Genomic DNA, 15,266 nt, shown 5'->3' with positions numbered 1-15,266 from the left:
TAAGGAACAAAAAATAAACATTATCACAATAGTTATGATTTAAAATACATATACAAATATTGAACTTGCAACTTCACAAAACATAATGAATGTAATTTTGTCTTATGTAATGATTGATGTCAAGGGGACCAAATGATGAAGCCATCATGACCTAAATGTCAAAATATATAAAGTTGATCATCGTTCAATGTTTAAAATTTTAGTGGTTCATAGACATTAATTATATATAGTCTTGCCTATTTTAATCAAGCGGGATAAGCAATTTCAGTTTGACTATCTCAGAAATCGGATTGTGAAGCATTCGAATGGATGGAGTCATAAGCTCTTTTCATGGGAACCTAAGACTTCTTAATCAAAGTTGTTATTCAATCTATGCCAACCTATGCTATGACATATTTTTGCATTCTCAATGGCATCCTGAAGGATATTGAATGGATTTATGCTCGCTTTTGGTGAGTGGGCAATTGGCATGAGCTCTGTAATTCTAAGAACATAATGACATGGGCTTTTAGAATCTTTAACTTTTTAATCAAGCAACGGTTGGCAAGCAAGTATGAGAGAATTCTAAATAATCCCAAGTCTCTTATGGCTAGGGTCTTGAGAGGCAGGTACTTTCCTAATGGCACTATTCTTTCTAATAGCTAATGGAAATAATCCTTCATATGTTTGCAGAAGTGTTATGTGAGGTAGTGAACTTGTTTGCAAAGGCATGTGTGTTAAAGTTGGCAATGGTCAGAATACTAATATTTATTTGGAATCCTGAATTCCAGTGCCTTATAGTTTTTGAGTTTTATCGCCTAGATCTCTTCCTAAGAATTGGGTTTGCTCTTTCCTTCTAGTGCTTTGGAATAAGCATGTTTTAAATGCTTATTTTTCATCCTTTTTAAGTGAAACCATCATGTTTATTCCAGGAACTATGTCAACATAACCCGGTAGCTAATCTTAGCACTTTGATAAGAGAGGTAATTACTCTATTAAAGTGCCGATCATGTTGCCTTATTTGTTGTGAGCTCATATGTTCAAAGCGCTAGTGTATTGTGCTCTCGAGCTAATGGAAGTTTATTTGGAATCTTTTCATACCTTCTAAAGTTCCTTTTTTTTTTTCTTACTTAGAGCCTGCTTAAATATTATTCCAACTCAAATTAATATTCTCAACTAACATATACCTTATGAGTCTATGTTTGCTCATTATGGTTTTAGTTTTGAATGCTCCATGCATGTTTTATTATTGCCCTTTCTCGCATAGCTTTTGGTCTTGCACACCTTTTATGGACTAAGTTAACTCTAGTCATATGTTTGTGCTTTTTGATGGGATGATGCCTGTTAAAGATCTTTTGCCTATTATTGGGTTAAAACTTTGATCACCTACTATTGGGCGGCTAGGTATGATAGGTCCCAATCAAAGCCTCAAGGAAAACAAATAAGAAAACAGTATTATCCGTAAGGTGATAATGAACCTCAAAGACTTGATTAACTTTTTTTTTGAACTGCTTACTACTGTCAATTGACAGAGTATAAATACAAAGAAACTCAACAACTTTTCCTATTCTAGTGGGGAACAATGGCTAGTGCCACTATTTTAGCCAACTATTACTAACTCAACTAAATGCAAATAACTATCTAACTACTTGGACCAAATCAACCATTATCAGTCAATAAACTTGGAATTGGAAATTGGGACACGTTGAGATCTTCTGGGCTTATCAATACCCTCCTCTTGGACTGGAACCTTGTCCTCAAGGTTTATGTTAAAAAACCTGTCGGCCAGTTCCCTTGCATTCTCCCAGGTAGCATCGTCAGCAGATAGTTTCTTCCATTTAACAAGCTTTTCTTCCACAAAGCGAGATCCTTGCTTTACCTACCTAGTGTCCAAGATTGCTTCCGGCTCTACTATAAGTACTCCATCATTCGTCAAAGGAGGTAATTCAGTGTTGGTGACATCAGCATCACCGATTTTCTTTTTAAGCAATGATAGATGAAAAACAGGGTGGATTCGGGATTCCCCCAGAAGTCTGAGTTTGTAGGCCACCTGCCCAACCTTGGCTTCAACCATCTATGGTCCATAAAATCGACTGGCCAGCTTTTGATGTGCTCTCCGAAAAACTGATTGTTGTCGATATGGATGTAGTTTAAGATAAACCATATCACCAACCTGAAAGTGTACATCTCGTCTTTTGGAATCTGCCACTTGCTTCATGCGATTAGATGCAGCACATAAATTAGCTTTGAGTTGCTTGAGCACTTTGTCCCTAGATGTTAATGCCTGGTCAACTTCATTAACGGAAAAAGTACCTACATCATAGCAAGGAATTTCCAGAGGCAACCGCCCATATAATGCTTGGAATGGTGTCATCCCAGCAGATACATGATATGTTGTATTATACCAATATTCAGCCCATGGAAGCAGTGTACTCCATTTCTTTGGTTGTTGAGAAGCAAAGCATCGAAGGTATTGCTCGACACATCTATTGGTCACCTCCGATTGGTCGTCGGTCTGGGGATGGTATGCTGAGCTCATGTTGAGTTGGGTACTAGACAACTTGAAGAATTCTTGCTAAAAGTGATTGACAAAAATAGGATCCCTATCACTAATAATTGATCTCGGCATGCCATGCAGTTTGACAACGCCATCAATGAATTTTTCAGCAACCACCTTCGCTGTGTATGGATGGAATAATGTCATGAAGTGTGCCGACTTGCCTAAACGGTCCACCACAACAAAAATTGTGTTTTTACCATGAGATGGCGGAAGCCCTTCTATGAAATCCATGGTAATATCGTCCCAAACCTGACATGGAATTGGTAATGGCTGAAGCAGTCCTGCTGGTGATAATGTTTCAGATTTATTTCTTTGGCACACATCACAAGATGAAATATATTCTTGAATGCTCTTATACATAGAAGGCCAATAAAACTGTTGTGCTATCCGTTTGTAGGTCCTTAAGACCCCCGAGTGTCCACCAACTAGAGAGTCATGAAATTCTCGGAGTAGGTGCAGAACTATAGGAGAATGCGGAGGAAGGAGAACTCGCTACTTATAATAAAGTAAACCATTGCGCCACGAGTAAGGTGCACTTGGACTCTTATGTGCATATTCACCAATTTTCTACATGTAAGGATCAACAACAGCTTCCTTTTTTATGGCTTGCCATAAGGATGTTTGCGGAAATGATAAAGCATGTAGTGTAGGACTACTAGCCACTCGAGACAGAGCATCTGCAGCTGAATTATCACGGCCCGGTCTATAGGTAATCTCATAATCGTAGCCCAACAATTTAGCCACCCATTTTTGTTGCTCCGGAATGGTAATGTGTTGCTCTAAGAAGTATTTGAGGCTTCTCTGATCTGTCCGAATGATAAACTTGCGACCCAACAAGTAAGGCATCCAAGTTCTGATTGCTTGAATGATTGCAAGCATTTCTTTAGCATAGATGGACCAGGATTGTTTAGTAACTCAAAAGGCTCTACTCATGAATGCAATTGGTCGTCCTTATTGTGTAAGTACAGCTCCGATCCCACCATCTGAAGCATCAGATTCAATAACAAATGTTTCATTAAAGTTAGGCATGGCCAGTGTTGGTGTGGAGGTCATTGCATGCTAAAGTGCTTTAAATGTTGATTCTGCCTCCTCACTCCATTTGAATTTCCCCTTTTTTAACAGATCGGTAAGTGGACGGGCAATGCGCCCATAACTGCGGACAAACTTCCGATAGTACCCTGTGAGTCCTAAAAATCCATGTAACTCAGAAACATTAGTAGGCCGTGGCCAATTAAGTACTGCTGCAATTTTTTTTATCCACTTTTACTCCTTCAGAAGTCACATTATGACCCACGTATTCGATTTCTTGCTGGCCGAATGCACATTTGCTCAGTTTGACATAGAATTTATGTTGCTTTAATATGTCAAGCACCTTCGCTACATGTTCAAGATGTGTGTTCCAATCGGGGCTATAAATGAGAATGTCATCAAAGAAAACAAGCACGAATTTTCGAAGGTAAGGGCGAAAAATGGAGTTCATAATGGCTTGAAAAGTGGAGGGTGCATTACAAAGCCCAAAAGGCATGACTAGATATTCATACTGACCATTGTGTGTACGAAATGCAGTCTTATGGATATCTAGTGGATGGACCCGTACCTGATGATATCCTGCCCTTAAATCTAGTTTAGTAAAGTAAGCAGCCCCATAGAGTTCATCCAACATGTCATCAATAGTAGGAATGGGAAATCTATCCTTAATTGTGACTGCATTCAAGGCTCTATAGTCGGTACAGAATTGCCAAGAGCCATCTTTCTTTTTCATTAAGAGTACAGGAGATGAAAAAAGACTCGTGCTAGACCATATAAGCCCTATTTGTAACATGTCGTGAACTTGCTTTTCTATTTCAGTATTCTGAAAATGGGCATACCTGTATGGCCTGACATTAACAGGTTCTGCTCCTTCTTTGAGATTGATGTGGTGCTCAATTTCTCGTGTTGGTGGTAATTGTGTGGGTTCGTCAAAGAGTTCTTCAAATTGATTCAGCAAGTGTTGCATGTCTGCTTGACTTTGTCGTGGTGGCTTTTCCACTGTTGTTTGAAGATATAGTGCAAATAAGGAATGACCTTGCTGAATTTCCTTAGAAATAGATTTTGCAGATGTGGCCTCAATGGGATGATTACGGATGCCGCGTATTTTATGATGTTGGTTCCCCCACTGAAATTCCATTGTCATTGTCTTTCAATTGCATAAGATCGTTCCCAATTCTTTTAATCATTGGACTCCTAACACCAAATCCAATCCAACCAGTGGTAAGGAATAAAGAGTAAGGGTAAATGGTATACCTTGCTTTTCTATAAGCCCTATTTGTAACATGTCGTGAACTTGCTTTTCTATTTCAGTATTCTGAAAATGGGCATACCTGTATGGCCTGACATTAACAGGTTCTGCTCCTTCTTTGAGATTGATGTGGTGCTCAATTTCTCGTGTTGGTGGTAATTGTGTGGGTTCGTCAAAGAGTTCTTCAAATTGATTCAGCAAGTGTTGCATGTCTGCTTGACTTTGTCGTGGTGGCTTTTCCACTGTTGTTTGAAGATATAGTGCAAATAAGGAATGACCTTGCTGAATTTCCTTAGAAATAGATTTTGCAGATGTGGCCTCAATGGGATGATTACGGATGCCGCGTATTTTATGATGTTGGTTCCCCCACTGAAATTCCATTGTCATTGTCTTTCAATTGCATAAGATCGTTCCCAATTCTTTTAATCATTGGACTCCTAACACCAAATCCAATCCAACCAGTGGTAAGGAATAAAGAGTAAGGGTAAATGGTATACCTTGTACCAAGACTTGGACATCTTTAAACTTTCCTTGACATGGTAAAGGATCCCCATTAGCTACTGTCACCTTGAATGGCTTGGTCGGAATCACTGGCAGTTGCAGTAGATCTGCTATCTTATGATGGATGAAATTATGGATAGACCCACTGTCAATGAGCACGACCAGCTCACATGGGCCTATTTTGGCCATTACTCGCATGGTTCGAGTAGGAGACCATCCGGTGAGAGCATGAATGGATATTTCTGGGTCATGGCGCACAATGTTCTCATTTGATTCGTCATCAGTGTCACCATCATTGCTTCCCCCTTCTAACAAAGAATACCGTGGTTCATGACACTCAGACTGGTGTAAATCATTCATCGCAATTGAAGCAAAGACCTTGAGCTCTTCGTTTTTGCATTTCTTCCCATGAAAGCCGTTTAGTTGCTGGTGTTATCTTGGCTGCATCTGATGTAATGGTTTCTACTGTTGGTTTGTTGAGTGGTCGTGTTAGCCTCCACGTACGAATTAATTGTTCGTCTCGCATACGTGCCAAGCTAATGGCTTCTTTCAAGGATTGCAGTTTGAACATCCTTATGCCCTCTGCAATTTCTGGTTTAAGCCCTCCTATGAATGTCCCCACCAGCGCTCTCTGAGTCCATCCTTGCACCTTGTTGCCTAGCTTTTCAAATTCCTTCTGATAATCCCTTAATGAGCCCCTTTGCGTTACTCGTGATAACGCTTCATCAAAATTCTCGCATTCTGTAGGTCCAAACCGTGCCCATAGTTCTTCTTGAAATACTAACCATGTCACTTCCTGATTTTCTTCCTTAAAGGATCTACGCAACCATTGCCACCATTAGTTAGCTTCTCCTTCGAGGTGAAAAGAGGCCAAAGACACCTTTTACGCCTCACTGGTGTTTTGATACTCAAAAAATTGTTCAACTCGCGAGAACCATTCTGTGGGATCATCTCCTGAGAATCGAGGAAATTCAATTTTAGCCAATTTGGATGAAAATATTGGTCGGCCTTCATCATTTCCGTCTCGATACTCTTCTCTGCCAATATGAAGTCGCCTAGTGGAAGAGTTTCCTTGTCGATCATTGTTGTTGGTGACTGATTGTCCCTGCAAGGCGTCAGCCAGTTTGCTGATGGTGGCCTCCAATTGCTTGAATTTGTCGATCATCCCCTGCTCCATGAGAGAGAAATTATCCCTCAGTTCGCCAATGCTGGATTCCAGATTTTCAATTCTCTCTTTGTTGTCATGGCTCTGATACCAATGATAGGTCCCAGTCAAAGCCTCAAGGAAAACAAATAAAAAAACAATATTATCCGTAAGGTAATAATGAACCTCAAAGACTTGATAACTTTTTTTTTGAACTGCTTACTACTGTCAATTGACAGAGTATAAATATAAAGAAACTCAACAACTTTTCATATTCTAGTAGGCAACAATGGCTAGTGCCACTATTTTAGCCAACTATTGCTAACTCAACTAAATGCAAATAACTATCTAACTACTTGGACCAAATCAACAATTATCAGTCAATAAACTTGGAATTGGAAATTGGAACACGTTGAGATCTTCTGGGCTTATCAAGGTACAAGTGCAATTTTCATGGTAAGCCATTACTGCCTCTTACTTTGGTCTATGATTAGTGTAATGCCATGGTTCAGGATTTTCATGCAGTGATCCTCACTGATCATTAAGCATCATATGCCGAATGGAGTGCTTGGTAGATGGATTTGCCCTAGCGAAAGAGCTTTTTAAGCTCAACACTGATGTTGTTTTTTATGAGAGTACTGGGTGCATTGATATTGGAGCAACACTTCGGAATAAATAATCAAGGGAAGTGTGTCAGGACTGGCTATGATAGATTCGAATTACCCATCCGCAGAGGTGGGGAAGTAATTATTGATAGGAAAGGACTTCAACTAATTATAGACTATTGGAGCCTTGAGGCCGAATCTGATGCGAGTAATGTTATTGCCATAATCCATGGAAGCTCTTCTTTAACTGAGTTAGGAAATTTGGTTTTGGGTGTTCAGGCTTTTACTGACATTCTTCAAGTTCGTTGCTTTTAATATTTCTAAAAAGGGCAATATGGGTGGTACATATTCTAGCTAAGGAGGATAGTAAGAATTAAGAACTTTAGTACTTGGCAGGAGTTCGAAGCCCCCTTACGGTCGATTGCCGTAGTCGTGACTAGGAGATTGTAACATATCTGGCCGGGTTGCACTTTTTTTTCTTGCTAAGATTTTATCCTAATAGATTTTCCTTTGCAAAACTTTTTCTTAATGAGATATTTATTTCTCTCAAAAATAAAAAATTATTATCGTTGAATGTCTTGATATTGATTGTAGTAACATGATGAACGAATGGATGGATGGATGGAAGTTTGAATTTTTGCAGGAATGTAGTAACAGCTGTTGAGATGAGTTAAATTTATATAATAGTGTTGGATAATGATGAAAAAAGTAATGAAGGAGACAACACATAAACACTACACCAGACAGAACATACTCCTTCGAACATGACATTTTCCTATTATTTCTGACGACAACCAGCTTAAATCTGACCATATATTTAATTCTACCTTAATATAGATTCTTAGCATAGTTTAATCTGTGGGATTAATATTTTTAACGTTCTTGAAGACATCTTTGGCAATATGATCTGTGAATATTATATTAAACCGTTGAACCGATACCCTGTGATGGGAGAACTGCTAATGTCCAAATAATAGGTTTATAAAGAGTTAAATATTTATATATTAAAATTTCTCACATATTCTCTCAAGTAAATCCAGGTGCTTTGTTTTTATCTTTTTTTGCCCAAAAAGTTAAAAAGCACCTCCTTCATCCCATTTTTCTATGATTTTTCTTTGTGTTTTCCTTGTTTAAATGTATTTTCTTAGATTAATTTGAGAATGGATCCTCCAATTGGTTTGATGGGTCTGTAGTATATAAAACTTTTGTACTCCCATAATGGAATTTCTGTGGAAGAAGATGATTCAAGGGCTTAACTTTCATATTTGGTGTTTAGTTTTGTGGAGTAATGTCTCACTTTTCTTTCAGATCTGCTAAACTACAGCCATATTTAAGGGTATTTAATTCTTGGATAGACAAATAAAACCAGAACTAGAAGATCTTTAGCTTAGTTTACCTATTGCTTAACAAACAAACATTTGACTTATCTGCTAGATGATTTTCTTATAATGACTATTTTCTTGATTGTATTTATATATTTAAGGTGCTTTTGTTATAAATGTATTTTCATTATTGAAACCCTTCTCCTAGGCTAATTGCTTTGCTCCTATTTTATTAATGAAAGTTAGAGTTTATGGTAAGTTATAAAAGCTTATTACATAGTATTTTATTAAAATTTATAAAATTTATATAAAATTTATGAAACTCGTCTATGAATCTAGAATTTATTTATTTTAGATAGAGTAAAAATTAATTTTGTATTCTATATAATTAAATTTGTGTGAAATTAGATATAGTCAAACTAAATTCTAATAAAATAGATAGAATTTTCAAATAAATTCTATATTAATAAATCAATATTATTCTATATTTCTTTCAATTTTATCATATTTTTATTTTATTTTTTCTTTCATGTTTTTTTTTCTCAAATAAAATAACTTTTTATATGAATTTCAGCCAAAACATATGTTAGTCTTTCATTAATTTCAAAATCTTTTCATCCGAATTTGAATTATTAAAAATTTATTAGTTTTTGATTGATCCCAAATATCTTCCACCTTTAAGCTAGCATAGTTGCCATTACGTATGTATTTGAAAAAAGGCAAGCAATTTGAGTTTCCAAATATAAAGTTATCGTAAGCAAAAGGGATGCCAAATAGAAAGGGGGGAATAATAAAAGAAGAAAAAAGAAAACTGTTGGTGGAATATACGAACATGCCTTTTTATATTTATAAATGGGTGTGGCAAGCAATAGCAATGAATCATCGTCAAGGACTCAGGATCTTGTCTTTTTTTGAGTTTAGTGGTGGATCAGTAATGATGCACCATTTGCTTTCCAGTATAATAATAAGTTAGTAGGGTCCAATTGCTATAATTAACTGTACAAAGTGGAATTGGACATACTTGGAAAATGAAGGCCAAGATGCCTCATGTCTTTTATCCCATTAATGTTCTTCCAATTACTTTGGTATGCATGCACGAGGCTAAATGCAAATTAGTAGGTAAAAGAATGGACTGACACATGAAAGAATCAAGGGCAAAAGCAACTTTACCCTACAATGTTTTTCAATTCAACCATAACTTTCTGAAAAGAAAGTCAACGGCTAATGGGTATCCACGTAATTTGGCTTACAAAATAATTGTAATGTGCATTATAGAGCTTGCCGTGGCAAGTAAATGAATGAGTGAGCATATTGCATCAGTCACAAGGCAAGGCTTCTATATATACATATCTAAGTCATTGTCCTTTTGCTCATCAAACCCATAAATCCTTCACCTACGCTCTCCAGAAATGGCGAAAATCGCTTTAGGAACTCGCCGAGAGGCCACCCAGTCTGACTGCATCAAAGCCCTTATTGTCGAGTTTATCACTACCTTCCTCTTTGTCTTCGCTGGAGTAGGGTCTGCCATGGCTGCTAGTACGTCTATTCAAACATTAACATGATAAAACAACTTGCATATACATGTACCACAAATCTCGTTTCAAAGTTTTGATCTCTATTTAATTCTTCTTTTTCCTCCTACATATGGTATCGTAAATCTTAAGCATGCATCATATTATTGCAATCTTATATATGTGTGTCCATGAACAGATAAATTATTGGGAGATTCTCTTGTGGGTTTGTTTTTCGTGGCTATGGCACATACACTAGTTGTGGCTGTGATGATATCAGCCGGCCACATTTCTGGTGGTCATCTCAACCCAGCTGTCACTCTTGGCCTCCTTGCCGGTGGGCACATCACCGTTGTCCGATCCATCCTTTACTGGATTGATCAATTGCTAGCATCTTCAGCTGCTTGTTTCCTTCTCAATTATCTCACAGGAGGAATGGTACTGTAATGCTTTTATTTTTTGTTACCCCTCTAATCCTTATTACATCTTAAATATTTTGTATATATATAATATATAATATCTTTCTGTCTTATGCAGGCAACTCCAGTACATACTCTGGCAAGTGGGGTGGGATATGTTCAAGGCATAGTGTGGGAGATTGTACTGACATTCTCCTTACTGTTCACCGTATATGCCACGATTGTTGACCCCAAGAAAGGTTCCATTGATGGGCTGGGTCCAACACTGACTGGGTTCGTAGTTGGGGCTAATATCTTAGCCGGCGGACCATTCTCCGGAGCCTCTATGAACCCGGCAAGATCTTTTGGACCGGCTTTGGTGAGCTGGGACTGGACTGATCACTGGGTTTACTGGGTTGGACCCCTTATTGGTGGTGGGCTGGCTGGATTTATCTATGAGAATTTCTTCATCATAAGATCTCATCGTCCTCTTCCAAATGATGAAGAAAACTACTAAACTAGTAGCATCTAGTTGTACTTGTACTTTGCCCACTCTTTTTTATCTTTTTCTCTTAATGTACTAATAAAGTTTCTGTGTTCAGCCTAAGATTAATTATGTGGTACTTTTGGTTTGATATGTAAAGCTCATCTTTGCTTTAGTTTATCCATGTGAATTGATCAGGAATTATGTATGCCTTTTATCATCAAAACTCTGGCACTTGTTCATTTTTCAGTTTTTAGAAGTCGAACTCTTCTTCTGATTGTAATTAAGCTTGGAAGCAATAGCACATATATAGGATTAATAATTCATGGTGTTATCTCTAGCATTTTTATATTTCCTTCCAATATCAATTGTAATGGATTGCAGTTATTTCTTTTCTAGGTTTTCTTATTTGATATGATTGAATTTCTCCGTTAATTGTTTCAAAACAAAGAAACAAACTAATAGAAAAGAAGGGAAAAAAACAAAAACAAAAAAACAGTGCAACAACAGCTCAGCAATAGGTACGTTGGCATGTGCTATAACAAATTGCGGTACAACTTAGGTGAACTTTGAAAGCAAGATTAACATTCTCTTTTTCTCTGGTATACATATTTACTCTTACCGTATATTGCACTAAATATGTCCTTTCCGGTTAGTTAAATAGCAAAAAATTCTTACAATCTCATTTACGCGTGATATATTAATATTTTTTTCATACATATATATAAAATTTGTTTCTTAGTTAGGAGAAATTTTTATATAAACTCACATTATTCATAAATTAAATTAGTTTTATGGTAATACATGCCTTCATTTATTTATTTATTCCAAAGAGAAATTACAAGCAGTACAGGCAATCAAGTTGCCCAGCGTATTGAATGCAAGCAGGACCGCTACCAATCCAGGTTCTGTTTGAAGCTTAGGATAGGCCCATCTTGGCTAGGTGGTGAGCAACAGAATTTTCCTCACGTACGAATAAGTATGAACAACAACAAAGTTTGGGTGGCCACCCAGTAACTCCTTCAGCGATAATAGGTACTATTTCAGCCAGTATCGGAACGTCCGAATTTATCAGCCTAACGACCTCAGATGAATCAGATGCAACAATCGCTGAATAGCAGTTAAGATGAGCAGCTCAAGTAATGCCTTCCTTCACAGCCATTGCTTCAGCAATATCAACTGACTTCATTTTTTAATTTTTGTATTTTTATTGGTTTATTTATCACCTCTAATAACTAATGATTAATGTAGATATAGTTTGGGAACAGGAGATATACAGATGCAAGTAAATAAAACCAGGCCAACCATAATAGTCTTCAACTTACTGTCAAACCTAATTGTAACGACAACACTCAAGTAGCACCTGCAAACTCTTAGATACTCGTTTCTTCCTTTCGTTTTCCTTTCCCTTCAATTTATGCTAATGACATATACGAACAACATATATATGATTTTGTTTGGTGCTCACTATATTTGACAAATAAGATTCAAGCAAAAGGCAATAAGATGTATAGCTTTTGAGCACTATAACATGAAAGAAATTTTAGTGGTTAATTAAATTTTATCTATTGAAAAGGACTCGCTCTAAGTTTCCTCTCTACCCATGAAGGAGACAACACAGGGCTCATCTCATATTCCGTAGCTTTTATCTTCGGATCGCTTTGATCTGTATAATCCAAGCACACTTTTTCTTCAGGCAAAACCTTAATTCTCCATACCTTGAAAGTGTGATCTAAACTTGCACTATATACCAAAAACCCCATCATAACTTTCTCCATTTCCAAACAAGCAGCCAAGCATCTGACTGGCCCTCTATGCGCATCTAACACTGCTAGACATTCATGGAAATAGCTTCCTTCCTCTCTTCTCCATACCCTGATTGTTGTATCCTCCGAACCGCTAAATATCAACTTTTCTATAGCCACTAGGCAAAGAACTGCGAAACGATGACCTTGCAAGAATCCACCATGGTTAAACCTACCAGAAAATTTATCTTTCTCCCAAAAATTTATAGTGCCATCTGAGGATCCTGAATAGAGAAAGCAATTGCTGAATGTTGAACTTAATGCTAAGGCGTTAACCGGCGATTGTTGGAACTTCAGTCTCATAGTAAGAGTATGTGAATTTTCTCTATATAGTCTTCTCCATAATTTTACTGATCCATCTGATGAGCATGTAAAAACACACCCATCATCTTGATTCACCAGTATAGCATTTACATTATCTTCATGTGCTATAAATGAATCAACACATTTTTTATCTAAAACCCTCCAAACTTTAACAGTTTTATCATATGATCCTGTGTATAATAGCCCTTCTGCATGATAATAAGCCATGCAAGAAACACAATCTTTATGCTGTTGTTGTGTGTCTGATCTAGAAAATAAAAGAAATGAGTTTCTTTTAGGCAATGTACAAACCTTCCTTATTCGAAAATTCTCCGAAACTGTAAAGTTCCATATTCGAATTTTATGATCTTTGTGAGAGGAGAAAAGCATGTTATTATTAGCTAGAACAGCTCGTACTTCTCCTGAGCTCGCTTTAAGATAGCCTCGTTCAGCACAATCCGGTTGCCTCCATGCGCGAATACGCCTACTTTCAGAGCCAGTGAAGACTACTCCTTTGGAAACAGCAATGGAGAAGATGTTACCTTCATTCCGATGAAGGGACGCAATGCAATGGTGGAGAAGAGATGCTGAAGGAGTATGGAGAGGAGAGAGTGTCCAGGGTGATTCAGGACTAGATGGTGAGATATAGGTAGGCATGGTGGCGGTGGAGTGGGTGCTGGAAGGCCTTGGAGGGCTAATTTGGAGCTCTTGATCACTCATTTCTTGATACATCCTAATGGGAGGAGGAGGAGGAGGAGGAGGAGATAGCACTGCATTTGTATCTTGATCAGCCATGAAGCTAACGAGAGTTTTCTTGCCGTAAAATTCCATGGAATACCAGAAGTGAAGGTGTAATGGGTGGGATAGGAGTGGGCATTAGCTACTTGAACATATAAAAAAGATCGGATGGGTGAACTATTGAAGAACCTAATGAATGAGGCCAAACCAACCACATTAATTTACTTGTAGTTTTAGGGAAAGTTTAGGGCTCATTCTTCATTAATTTAATCATTCATTCTCAATTTATAATGTTATTATGCAGCATTAAAGTTTCCTTTTGTTATTTAATCTTTTCTATGTAAGAAAACTTTTTTGTTTGGAAATATCATTAAATTAAATTTTGGACTCTTAATTTTTATGAAACATTTTATGGATATGCTATCAGCTTAATTAATAGTATCTTTTTGTTTAAATCCTGAAAAACAATAATCATTATTGCAATCAAAATTATAAATTTTACAAAAATAAGAGATTTATTTTATATTTTCACAATTCAATGAGATATATAAGAAATGAATAATTTAACCATTTATGACCACGATAAAATGAAAAAAATAATAATAAAACTTATTCAAAAATTCAATAATAGAAAATTTTAATACTAAATAGCAAAACATTATTGTTTTCTCATTCTCCATTTGAAATAATAGGGCACGCAATACATATGGTATGAGTTAGTCTAGGCTTTTGTCTGCTCGGGAATCATTAAGGTTGTCAACTAATCATTACAGCGATTGAAAGACGAAAAACTGGAAGAGCCATGGCCGAGTCAGTGGCTAACCCAGAAATTATCATTTCCTAGAGACAGAGCCACATGTGACCAAACTTGGACAAGTAATGGCGCAGTGACTGTCAACCCTAAAATATATGAAGGACAGGACAGGACCGCAACGACCCTACAAGCTGACCCAGCTTTATATTATATCATTAGCGTGGCGTGTTAATACTATGGTTATGATTATTAAAGCCTGGACCAGTGTAGGTTTTGGACATATATATATAACATAATGTCTGTATTGATGATTAGTTGGAATTGACCAACCAAATTGATGCTCGCCTTTATTTTCTTAAAGTTATTTCAAATTCATTTTTGGGTTTAATCCAATTAGTATGACTTGGTTCGAGGAAAAACAAACAAAAAGTCTCAAGGTTGTGAGATTATATATGATGGAGTCATAATTAAAATCTAATTAATTAAAAAATCTGAATGATTGGAAATAATTTAGATTTTTAATATTGCGAATAGTATTAGTATTTAAATAATGAGAAATTAATAAATATCTTGTTTATTAATAAATATTCTGTTTAGTAATTTTTTAAATTCATTTGAGACTCAATATACTGTAAGCAGTGTAATAAAATATAGTTAACATTTTCTTCTTACTGTATAAGATAATAAACTCCTACTAATATTAGTGACAGTGATAGGAGATATTCAAAAACATCAACTAAACGTTATTTACAAATTAAAGTTATTATTTTTAATTTTCATCTCAACAATTAAATTTAAAGTTATCATTTTTGACGATAGATAAATAGAAATTTAAATACTATACAATAAATATAAGTGAAATTAAAGTTTATCCAGTTCCAGTT

At 36.5% G+C, this 15,266-nt stretch overlaps 2 protein-coding genes across 2 annotated transcripts; one reads left to right on the top strand and one right to left on the bottom strand.

Annotated features, from left to right (window-relative positions):
* The first annotated feature begins 9,717 nt into the window (after window positions 1–9,717).
* On the top strand, window positions 9,718–11,031 carry LOC8271179 (aquaporin TIP4-1). Its single transcript, XM_002516493.4, has 3 exons — window positions 9,718–9,925; window positions 10,100–10,338; window positions 10,438–11,031. The coding sequence occupies exons 1-3, from the start codon at window positions 9,799–9,801 to the stop codon at window positions 10,813–10,815; spliced, it is 744 nt and encodes a 247-aa protein (XP_002516539.1). The 5' UTR covers window positions 9,718–9,798; the 3' UTR covers window positions 10,816–11,031.
* A 560-nt stretch (window positions 11,032–11,591) lies between these two features.
* LOC8271178 (protein JINGUBANG) lies at window positions 11,592–13,925 on the bottom strand. The gene has a single exon (XM_015717599.3). It carries the CDS (start codon window positions 13,719–13,721, stop codon window positions 12,348–12,350), a length of 1,374 nt encoding a protein of 457 aa, XP_015573085.2. The 5' UTR covers window positions 13,722–13,925; the 3' UTR covers window positions 11,592–12,347.
* Between the last annotated feature and the right edge of the window lie 1,341 nt (window positions 13,926–15,266).

The sequence above is a fragment of the Ricinus communis genome, chromosome 3 (assembly GCF_019578655.1).
Source record: "Ricinus communis isolate WT05 ecotype wild-type chromosome 3, ASM1957865v1, whole genome shotgun sequence".
Lineage (NCBI taxonomy): Eukaryota > Viridiplantae > Streptophyta > Magnoliopsida > Malpighiales > Euphorbiaceae > Ricinus > Ricinus communis.
Note: the sequence above shows the minus strand (reverse complement) of the source record. Positions and strands in the feature narration are given on the sequence as shown.

Coding starts and splice junctions, on each gene's coding strand:
- LOC8271179 (XM_002516493.4), top strand. CDS start 9,799: ATGGCGAAAATCGCTTTAGGAACTCGCCGAGAGGCCACCCAGTCTGAC. Junction 9,926..10,099: donor AGGGTCTGCCATGGCTGCTA/GTACGTCTATTC, acceptor GTCCATGAACAG/ATAAATTATTGGGAGATTCT. Junction 10,339..10,437: donor ATTATCTCACAGGAGGAATG/GTACTGTAATGC, acceptor TGTCTTATGCAG/GCAACTCCAGTACATACTCT.
- LOC8271178 (XM_015717599.3), bottom strand. CDS start 13,721: ATGGAATTTTACGGCAAGAAAACTCTCGTTAGCTTCATGGCTGATCAA.